Below are 11,304 nucleotides of genomic sequence, written 5' to 3'. Positions count from 1 at the left end.
GCGCCTCAGGCCGGCCCCGGGCCGCGGCGGGGGGCGGCCGCGCCGGGCTCCAGCGCCGCCGGGGCCGGGGCCGGGGGGCGGCGGGGAGGGGGGCAGCCGGGAGCCGCCCCCGCCCGCCCCCGGCCCCTCCTGCCCGCCCGCCCCGGCAGGCGGGACCCCCCCCTCGCTCCCTCCCCCCCGGGCCGGGGGCGGGGGGAGGCGGCGGCGGGCGGGGACCCCCTCTCGGCCGGGCACCCCCCCCGTGGCCGGGCACGCCCCCCCCCCCCCTCGGCGGGACCCCCCCGGAGGTGGGAGCTGCTCCGGAGGAACCGCCGCTCGCCCAGGAGTCCGGGGGGGCTCAGGCCCAGCGCCCCGGGTCCCTCCGGGGGTACCGGGGGGCTCAGCCCCCTTTGGCCGCCGAGGGAAGGGAGCTGAGCTCCTCCCGGGAGCCTGCAGCCCGGTAACCCCCCCCGCGGGGCCCCCCCGGCCCAGCACCGCCACACGGACCCGGCGCACGAGTGGTAGCGGCACAGGGAGCAGGGACCCCCCAGGGACATCGGCACTACGGGGACCCCCCTCCAGGGACATTGCTGTCACGGAGACCTCCCAGCAGGGACATCGCTGCCACAGGGACCCCCCCGCACGTACATCACCACCACTAGGACCCCCCGCCCCCCCCCCCCCCCCCCCCCAGGGACATCGGTACCACGGGGACCCCCCCCGGGACATCGCCGTCACACCGAGCAGGGACCCCGCAGCCCAGGGGCTCACGACCACCCTGAGCTGGGGACACCAGGCGCAGGGGGTCCCTGCACCCTCACGCCAGGGACACGCTCACTCACAGCTCCCGAGGCTCTAAAGCCCCGGCCGAGCTCAGCACCATCCTGCACCCACTGCCTTCAGGGCCTCCTCCAGCCCCACCGGTGCCGCAGTGGGGAGCAGAGGGCACTGGTGGGCTCAGGGGGCACAGACCCCCAGCCACCACCCCAGGGTGGTCAGAGACCTGGGATGAGGAGGATGAAGGAGCAAAGAAAAGGGGCAAGTGCCTGCGGGGCCAGTGCCAGCCCTGGAGACATGCCACCGCATGCTGGGCCCTGCCACCCAGCCGTCCCCCCCCACCCCCAGCACCCCCAGGCAGAGCACGGGGGCTGCCGCCAGAGCCCCTCAGAGATGGGTGCCGGAGACCCTGACCCCTCCTCAAGGGCCTGATGCTGTGCAGGGGTGGGGTCCTGGTGTGGGTTAGCGGGGGGGGCGGGGACGGGGGGGACAGACGTGTACCAAAAGATGCCATCGGAGCGGCAGCGGGGTCCTCCGGGGCAAAGCCCAGCCTTGTTGGAAGGCACAAAAAACTTGCCAGAATAAGCAGGGATGGAGCAGGATGGGGATGGAGCAGCGATGGGGATGGGACAGGGACAGGGATGGAGCAGGGACGATGGCAGCGGCAGGAGGATGACAGGGAAAGGCTCAGGACTCACTTGACAGGGATGACACGGACAAGCAGGACCCTGAGAGCCACCGAATGGTGTCCCTGCCAGGTCCCCGAGCCCCCCGGAACCCCTCGCACAAACACCACCGCAACGGTGATGGCTGCGGGCCGCCGCGCCGTCAGCCCCCGGGCCCTGCCGTGGGGCACCAGGCCCCGGCTCCCCGCGGCAGCAGCCGCCGAGCCGAGCTGACTGGGCCAGGGAGGGACCCTTCCCGCTGCAAAACGCTGCTGAGTCCCCGGGGAGGCCTCAGGACCGCCGAGCCGCTCCCCACGGCCTTGTCCCCCTGCGAGGGGGACCCGGGGGCTGCAGCCGCCGCACGCTCGCGGCCTCCGCGGCAGCTTACCGACAGCAGCACAAAAACACCCTCTCCCGGTTACCGGCACCATGGCAGCGGGAGGGAAGCAGCAGCACGTCCTTGCTCTGCCATCCCATGCCACAGCGGATGGGGACAGGGACAGGCCCCTCGCTGAGTTTTCACTCGGGGGGTGACGTCCCCGACCCAGGCGTGCCCGAAGGCTGCGGGGCACCCCGGGGACACCCGCTCCCCGCGGGCAGGAGAGCTTGTGGAGAGGGGACCGGCAAGGGGGAACGGATCCTGCTTGGTGGGGAGGGACATCAGCTCTGCCCGAAACACAGGTGGCTGCTGGCACGGCAGCGGGGGCTCTTGGGGAGCTGGAAAACCTGCCCGTAGCTGGCATCCACGCTGGGACCCCCGGGGTCCGGAGAGGGAAGGGCTGGAACAGCCACTGCACATACCACGGAGTCGCAGAGTCACAGCAGGGTTTGGGTGGGAAGGGGCCGTTAGAGGCCATCTCGTCCCACCCCTGCAGTGAGCAGGGACATCTTCACCCAGAGCAGGTTGCTCAGAGCCCCGTCCAGCCTGACCTGGGCTGTTTCCAGGGATGGGGCATCCACCACCTCTCTGGGCAACCTGGGCCAGGGCTTCACCACCCTCACTGTCAAAAATTTCTTCCTTCTGTCTAGTCTGAATCTCCCCTCTTTTAGTTTAAAACCGTCACCCCTTGTCCTGTGGCTACAGGCCCTGCTGAACAGTCTGTCCCCATCTTTCTCCTCAGCCCCTCCAAGCCCTGGCAGCTGCACTAAGGGCCCCCCGGAGCCTTCTCTGCTCCAGGCTGAGCCCCCCAGCTCTCCCAGCCTGTCCTCCCAGCAGAGCTGTTCCAGCCCTCGGAGCATCGCTGGGGCCTCCTCTAGCCCCGCTCCAGCAGGTCCGTGTCTCTCCTGTGCCGAGGGCTCCAGAGCTGGACGCAGCACTGCAGGGGGGTCTCCCCAGAGCAGGGCAGAGGGGCAGAACCCCCTCCCTCGCCCTGCTGGCCACGCGGCTTTGGGGGCAGCCCAGGACACGGGTGGCTTCTGGGCTGCGAGCGCACATTGCCGGCTCCTGTCCAGCTTTGCACCCACAGGGACCCCTCCCAAATCCTTGTCAGCAGGGCTGCTCTCCATCCCTTCACCCCCAGTCTGTGCTGATACTGGGGGCTGCCCCGACTCAGGAGCAAAGGTCCATCTCCCAGCAGCCGGGCGCACCCCCACCCACGGGAGGCTCCACAGCAGCATCAGACAGCCCCTTGCGCTGGGCACCATCCTGCCCTTGCAGCCTGAAGCTTTTCTATAGAAAAGACAGAAAGCAACAACTCTTCCCCCAGCCAAACACTTTCTCGGGAGCAGAGACGGACTCGTGCTTCCCCGGCTTTAGCCCGGGCTCCACTGCTCAGTCCGAGACCAGCCGCAGCCCCGAGGCAAAGCTCTCCCTCGGACCGAAGGGTCTTGTCCCAACCCCGGCGCCCACCTCCTCCGAGGGGCAGCCGCAAGCGGGGCCGGCACTCAGCCCTCTCCCCCCGGCCCCCAGGCAAGGCTTGGCGAGAGGAAATTTAACGGGGCCCAGCAAGGAACCAATGCAAGTTTATAAAAGCTTTTATTTGCTCTTGGTATGACCAAGAATGGGACAGTGATCTTTTTATACAATTTGATACAGTAAGTGGTACAAAAGAATGTGTTTTAAATAAAAAGCCAGAGTGGAGTAGCAAAAATATTAAAAGATTAAGTAAAAAATTGTAGGCATGGGAACTAATCCTAGACCTCAAGTTGATGCTGTTTTTCTACCATCCAAGTCCGAGAGCACAAAGCGCCGCTTTTACCCCTGCCCCGCACCGCCACGGCCCCAGCAGCGCCGAAGCACCGAACAGAAAGCGGTTACACACGTGTAGGGTAGATTGAACCTCGGGTTTTAGGTTATCATGACCGATTTAATCAAGTTACTGGTTTTTTTTTGCCATGACAAAAAGGTAGCGCTGAGCCTTCCTCCGCCAGCCCGGTCAGGTAAAGCCCTCCCTGCGCCCGCGGCAGGCTGGCTGGCATGGGGAAAGTTGCTTTCGCATCCTTTTCTAGGCTGGCCTTAGGCTTTATTCCACAGACAGGGCTGGGGATGGGGGTGTCTTCCAAGTGGAGGTTTCACAAGCAGTTAGTTTGCTAGCTAGCAAGAAATTTAGATACCGGCAGAAATAAAAGTTACGGCAAATTCCTCCAACATGATTTTTTTTTTTTTTTTCCTAAGCATCTGCATTGATTCTTGTTGCTCACTCCTCCTCGGCTGGGCCTTACACTCCACAACACAAAACAAAGCCAAGCCCCACGGTTAAAATTCATGTGGTTTTTGTTGTTTGTTTTTTTTTTTAATATCAACAGAAGTAGACAGTCTAGAAATATTTCAGTTTATTAACTCAGTAAGGAGAATATGAAACAAGGTGGGAGCCAGTAGTACCAGCGAGTGGCCTGTTCTCTACCTGTTGGCTTGCAACGAACACAGCGTCTACAAAGGATCCCGAGGGATTTACGCAGAGGGAGCCAAGCCCCTGGAAGCAAATAAAAAGCTCACGTTTAAAACAAGGATTATACAAAAAAACCTTGATGTATATTTCTCCATTTTTCCCTTTTTGATCTTGTTAGAAAGTGCAGATTTAACCAAAAGGTAGCTGTACTCTATTTACAATGCTGACCGGCAGGCGCGGGACGCGAGAAATGCGACGGTGCCGACATATCGGCCAGTCCCGGCCTCCCACCCGACCCGGCAGCCACTCAACTGGGAAGGGTTAACACAGACGGAGACAAAATGCCGAAATACAGAGGAAAAGGGAGACACCTCAGTCAAGTTACTACATGGGAAGCCGTTCAAAACTAGAAGTTCAAGGTTAAAACACCGTCATTTCATTAAAATTAAATCAGCGTTATGTACTACTTTATTTACCGGAGACAGTCCAAAACCCAACCGGACAAGAGCGAGGCACAAGCTTGTCCGACTTTAAAGGAGAACGTGAGGCTTGGGGAGGAAGAAGCATCTATTTAAAATATCTTTTTGTCCTTGGCTGGAGCAGCTCTCCTACGTGGTATTTTAAATGCAAGGCAAGTGAATGTACAAAGGCTCCTGCAGACCGAACGCCCGGTGCGGCAGGAGCTGTCGACAAAGTCAGACTGGCAGTCCATAACCCCCTTCCTTTCAGAGAGGAGGAAGCCATGCCATCGGTGACACCGGAGCCCGGGCGAAGCGCAAAGGCGAGCTGGAAAAGCAAGTTAATCCCAGGGGGGCTCAGCAGCCCCGCTGGGATCACCAGCCACACTCCCCCGGCACGGGAAGGAGCGCGAGACTGACCCAAGTACCGACAACTCAGCTTTTAACACTGGGAAATGGAAGGTTTTCAGGGAGGTAATAAATTAAACTGCCAACTTCTTTTCTTTTTTTCCTTTCTTTTTTTTTTTTTTCCTTTTTTTTTTTAAATCTAGTTTCACTCAGCCTTTTGCTAGGCTACCGACCAACTCGTTGGAGCGGCTAACAGTAGGAGAGAACTTCAAAATTCATGTTAACTGCTGTCAGTTTGGGAATTGCATGTTATATTCATACACATAAAGTAGACAACCACATCACCCTCCATAGAAAACTAGTGCATGCAAATAACTCTTCCATATCATAAAACCCAACGGCTATGCAGGAGGAGAGAGAAGATATACTAGTGAACTGACATTGGCTAGAGGGAAATTAGTAGGTATCTTCAACATTTTTACCTTGAAAGCTAAATCAGTGCTTTGTATTAAATTTTTGGCAAACATACCACGTTGCCATCCTTTTAATTAACACATCACACCATGAAGAAATGCAAATAAAAGCAGCATGCAGGCAAAAGGAAAGAGCTGCAAGTGAGAAAAAAAAAAAAATGGCAGCAGGAACAGTTCCGAATGGCTAGATCACCAAAAAGGAGACACAGCAGATTAAATGTAATTTTTTTTTTTTTTTTGCACCACCCTTTGTCCTCGATGCATTACACCGACAATTACAGAAAGCAATCACAAAAGAGTTCAATATTTTAAAATGGTCAAGTATGGATGGTATGTCTCCTGCACATGCTTCCACCAGAAGAAAAGAAAAAATGAAAACAAAAGTTCCTTTCCACATAAGGCACAGGACAAAATAAACCCCATTCACAGACTCAAGGCGAAAATGAGTGTTTTCCTGGCTCTCTTGCTGATGCATCTAGAGAATATGGTGACTCGAGCACATTATCCATGACAGAAAATTCCACTGTTGTACAAAATAAATTGTTAATTCTAACTTTTATTCTTATACAATTTGCAGAAGAGACTTGAATACGATTGCTATATGTTTCAATGTCAGGAAGAACGGGACTATAATACAACCAAAACGTAGTGGTAAGTTGAGCAGGTACATGAAAAAAATGAAGTCACAGAGATGATTTTCCTATACATGTCATTGAGAAAATTATAGTACGCAAGCTGTCCTAAACAGAAAAACAACGGGTGACAGGAGCTTGTTAAGATGAGGAACAAAACATTGGTTTAAGGTTAAAAACGGGCAAAGTGGTTTGTTTTGCAGCGAGAAAAAAGGGGCGGTGGATGGCGATTGGTGATATAGGAGAACGTTCAGCAACACTTGCTCTTCCAGCCTGTCACCCCACCTCCACTGCTGATATCTACATTTTCACTGTTGGGCTCTTTTACAGGGGTCTGCAATGGAACAAGTAAAAAGAGTTAGATGACTCTTGAGACATTCTGAAATGAAGTATTCAGAGCTGAAGAGACAGCAGCTTACAAGACGACTGCCGTCACCCAATAATATTATGAACAAACTATGGACAAAGAGCTCTCCAGATAAGTAGGGAATCTGACTCCCCTCTCCAGCAAAAGTATGCAAAACCTATGTGAGGTTTTGTTTTGTTTTAAATAAACAACAACCAGAAAGCTGGAAAAAAACACTTTTGAACTTGGACCACCCCAAAGTAAAGTGAAACTATTTCTAGATCCTGCTCTTAAAACTGACACTTGGACTTTGGTGGAGTAAATAAATCACAGCGTACAACTAACACAAGCTGAAGTTAAATTATGTGAACTAATGACCTTAAAAAACCACAGAGTAATTTATGGATAAAGAGGGGTTGTTCAAAAGCATCTGCCTTCCAGTTAACTGGGACACCAGTTTCCGAGGCAGCGGACAAAACAGGCTCGCCTGCGTCATGGGATGTAAACTTGGTTAGACCAAAGCAAAAAATCAAAGCCAAGTGGTTTTGATCAGATGCTAACATCTACTTTCTGCTGTTTAGAAACAAACATAAACACTCACGAGAATACTGCAATTTTGTCTCTATATTCCTTTTCTTATTCTCTTTGGCACAGCCTTGCACAAGCAACCCTCCCTGTTCTTCAGACAGATACACTGAGGCCCAAAATAAAAATTTAAAGGTCAAAAAAGTGTCAGGAAGGCTTGCTAGCCTGACCTCCCATTTACCAAAGGCCAGGGGTTTTGGTCCCGTTTCTCACGTAACACTTGTCAAAAACAGATTAAGAAACAACTCAGAACTACAACAGAGAACCAGACATTGTTGAGTACATGTATATTTAAAAGGGTTGCACAAAGATTGGCCCCTCCCTACAGGAAGGACGTTGAGGTGCTGGAGCGTGTCCAGAGAAGGGCAATGGCGCTGGGGAGGGGTCTGGAGCACAAGTCTGATGAGGAGCGGCTGAGGGAACTGGGGGTGTTCAGTCTGGAGAAGAGGAGGCTGAGGGGAGCCCTCATCGCTCTCTACAACTGCCTGAAAGGGGGTTGTGGTGAGGTGGGGGTTGGTCTCTTCTCCCAAGTAACCAGCGACAGGACGAGTGGAAATGGCCTCAAGTTGTGCCAGGGGAGGGTTAGATTGGATATTGGGAAAAATTTCTTCACTGAGAGGGTGGTCAGGCATTGGCACAGGCTGCCCAGGGAGGTGGTGGAGTCACCATGCCTGGAGGTGTTCAAAAAACATGTGGATGTGGCGCTTCAGGACATGGTTTAGTGGGCATGGTGGTGTTGGGTTGGTGGTTGGACCTGATGACCTTAAACGTCTTCTCCAACCTTAATGATTCTATGATTTTAAGATTCAGCATTGACCTTGCACTAAATTTCCAATAAATTAACTTGGATGAAATTATCAATAACATTCATGCAGGAGAACGGTGGAAGACAGTGATGAAGGCAGTCCCAATACAGGGCAGTCCCTACCACTAAGCTGGAGCACAGAAAAAAAGCCATGTAGGGTCTTTTGTTTAGGAGCAAAGCACATACGCTAGAGTTGGCCAACACCCATCCAAGCTCCACAGAGTTTTAGTGCTGGAGAGGCACGACCTGATCACAAGCAGGAATGCGCTAGCACAGGGGTTACTCTGTAAATCAAGTCCTTGACTGTGGGAGAGCACCAGCTAACTGGAACCAGACCTGGAGCCACCCACCTATCCAACCCAGCTCAATCCCGCAACAAAACAGGGGCAGCTATTGGAAGCCGATGCATTTTCCACTCATGAAAGACATCAGGGATACAAGTATTAGCAGCATCCCATAGCTCTGGGCATACAAAGATTTGTGTACAGGCCACAGGAAAGGCAGCCATCTTTATGGTACACCATAAGTTTTGCGAAGGGGAGCCAACGAGCAGGAAGAACTGGTGATCCACTTTCTTCTCTCAGATGCAAAACAATCTTCCAATAAAACCACCAATGTAAAGCGGAAGCTGAGAGGGCTAATCATTGGAAACAAGGTAGGAAGTGACAGATCTTGTTCATCTGTTCTATCCACCACATCTAAACTCTTCCCAACAGGTGCTTATGAGTTTTTGGACAACACTGCGTATTGATGGAGCTGGTTGCAGGGAAAGGACAATTCTCTTCCAGGCCAACTGAAATGTTTTAACTCCAAGTCCATGCACAACACAACCAGAAGTTTAAGGGCCCAACAACTATAAGTTTACATTCCATGGCTCTTTGATGTATACTACTGTCTCTAGTTAGTACCCCTACAATAATGAAACATCAAACAAGCTTTAGAAGCTTCAGATGTACAACAGCCCTCCTTCAGGGACTCGTTTTTCTTAGCATGCCAAAGTCGAGAGCTGCAACAATTCAGGTAAACATCAAAAGCAACAGGAGCTGAAATTTTAGGGGGTTTTTTTGCCCCAAACAAATCCTGTAAGCACCTACCTTTCGAAGAATGTCTTCTGCTAATGTGAGGAATGCCTTCTCAATGTTTATATTTGCTTTTGCACTAGTTTCGAAAAACCTAATACCATGCTCCCTAGCAATCTAAACCAAAAAAGAAAGAAGGTGGTTAGCATTACTTCGGAGTTATTCAACTGGTGCTGCTATAACTTCAGGATTAGCAGCATTTATAAGCATGTAATATTATTTGAGCCGTAGCAGGCATCAGAAGTACTAGGTAGGCAAAGTGTCACAAATGAAGATTCAGAACTCAATGATCCAGAAACAGCAATTAAAGTGTATTAAATCACAAGTCAATGTCTGAGCATAAGATGACAGATACCATACAAGCCTGTCATGTGGGAAGTAACAAAGGATGTCTGAAAATTTTTAGTTATCACAGAAAGCAGAAACTGCAGCTGAACTCATTCCATTCATGGCAGCTGCCTGCAATGCAGCTTCTGAGAAAACATTCCCTTACAAACTTACAAACCATCAGCAAATCCAGTATCCTTGGTCATTCCCTGGCACATCCTGCTGTGGCACCTCAACCACCTGGAGATGGCAGGAAGTCTTGGCACTGATGTGCTTACTTTGATAAGCAAGTTTTTGTCCGACACTTACCTGTTCGCCTTTTGCTTTAGGGACAACTCTTTTATCTTCCATGTCACACTTGTTTCCTAACAGCATTCTCTCCACATCTTCATTGGCATGCTAAAATGAGACAAGAGACAAGTTTACACATCTCGCCCAACAAGCAGTAAATATCTGTTTCACCTTTGTATTTCCAGGCCGTTTGAAGCTAACGTTTACAGGTCTCTGTGTCCTACACTTTCCTGAGTCCCAACAAAGACAGCTTGAAAGCATTCTTCAGACAGTGCCTTTAGGCCAAATTGCTCATATACCCTGGAAGTGGAAAGGGCTACAGGTTTGACACAGCTCTGTCATCATCCCAATGCTAGTTATTTTCCCCCTTTCTTTCTTTTTTTATAGTTTAAGTATGAAGGCTTGCTTTCTGAAAAAAGCTAAGTGCTGTTCTGCAACCCAGATCCTTCTAGTTAATGACACCAGCGTACCAAATCTTTGTCAGTTTGCGTCCAGTGATGTGGGGGAAAAGAATCAGCTTCCTGCCTGGCACTTGGAGGTGTCAGGTTTTACGTGTAGTAGACAAGCACATTACAGAAATGATGCTATAAAACATTACGGGACAAGAACAAGCCCAAGTCTACAGCTCCCAAAAAATCAAGCTTCACATGCTGGAATGGCACCAGCTGACACTAGTACTTTTTTGGTGTTTAAGGGTTCCTTTGTATAGTTTTATTGTAGACAGGTAAGTCTCCTTAACAATTGCAACCACACTTTCAACCACCACAAAGCCAAATAACCAGGAAGTTAATAAAAACCCCTTTTGCCTGTAATTTATTTTTAAAGGAGTTACTGAGTTGATTAACAAAGGGAAATTACAGCTCTCTAGCATCATGCTGTTCTTCTGATGTCAAAATCATCAGAGCAAGACTGCATGTCAGCTTTGTGCTTTAGCTCTATCTGCTAAATACTTCATACAGAAGTTGAAAAACTCATGCAGTGATAAACAGCACATGGACTATATACCAAGCGCACATAAACCAGGACACTGCAAAGGGAAAACTGAAGTGAGCACAGAATCATTAAGGTGGGAAAAAACCTCTAAGATCATCAAGTCCAACAATCAACCCAACACCCCCATGCCCACTAAACCACATCCCAAAGTGCCACGTCCACATGTTTTTTGAACACCTCCAGGGATGGTGACTCCACCACCAACCTGGGCAACCTGTTCCAAAGCTTGACCTTTCTCAGTAAAGAAATTTTTCCTGATATCCAATCTACACCTCCCCTGGCACAACTTGAGGCCATTTCCTCTCGTCCTATCGCTGGTTACTTGGGAGAAGAGACCAACACTCACCTTGCCACAACCCCCTTTCAGGTAGCACCACGCTACTGCTCAGGATCCAAAGAAAAGCTGGACCACATACACAGGGAATCATCTTTGTAAGTCAAAAGCGAGTGCCAATGCTTCTCAAGGAATGCTGATTGAGCAAAAATTCCTTGGCTGTTCAGTTATTGAAGTACTGCCAATATCCTTCATAGTAAGGAAAGAATACGCCAAAGATATCCACCAGACTAGCGGAAGAGTTCCAGCAGCCACAGCACAAAGCATCACTTAAGTGGATAACGGACGTACTTTGAAACCTGCCCATGAGAAGCTTCTTGGAAAGTCTAATCTGAATTTACTTTCACTCCAACAGTCTTAATACTACTTTACAAGAGATCCAGG

The 11,304-nt window shown here is 51.4% G+C and overlaps 1 protein-coding gene across 1 annotated transcript in view; it reads right to left on the bottom strand.

The window, feature by feature from the left end:
• Positions 1–6,410: 6,410 nt before the first annotated feature.
• RAB10 (RAB10, member RAS oncogene family) overlaps positions 6,411–11,304 on the bottom strand; it is a gene marked incomplete at both ends in the record, with an annotated part of 48,091 nt that continues 43,197 nt past the window's right edge. The window contains 3 exons of the mRNA XM_081997402.1: positions 6,411–6,494; positions 8,991–9,092; positions 9,612–9,701. Of these exons, the coding sequence (XP_081853528.1) occupies positions 6,411–6,494; positions 8,991–9,092; positions 9,612–9,701 (276 nt within the window). The remainder of the gene's footprint in view (positions 6,495–8,990; positions 9,093–9,611; positions 9,702–11,304) is intronic.

Source organism: Phaethon aethereus, assembly GCF_964289735.1.
Source record: "Phaethon aethereus genome assembly, chromosome: 3".
Taxonomy (NCBI): Eukaryota; Metazoa; Chordata; class Aves; order Phaethontiformes; family Phaethontidae; genus Phaethon; species Phaethon aethereus.
This window is presented reverse-complemented; position numbering and strand designations above follow the sequence as displayed.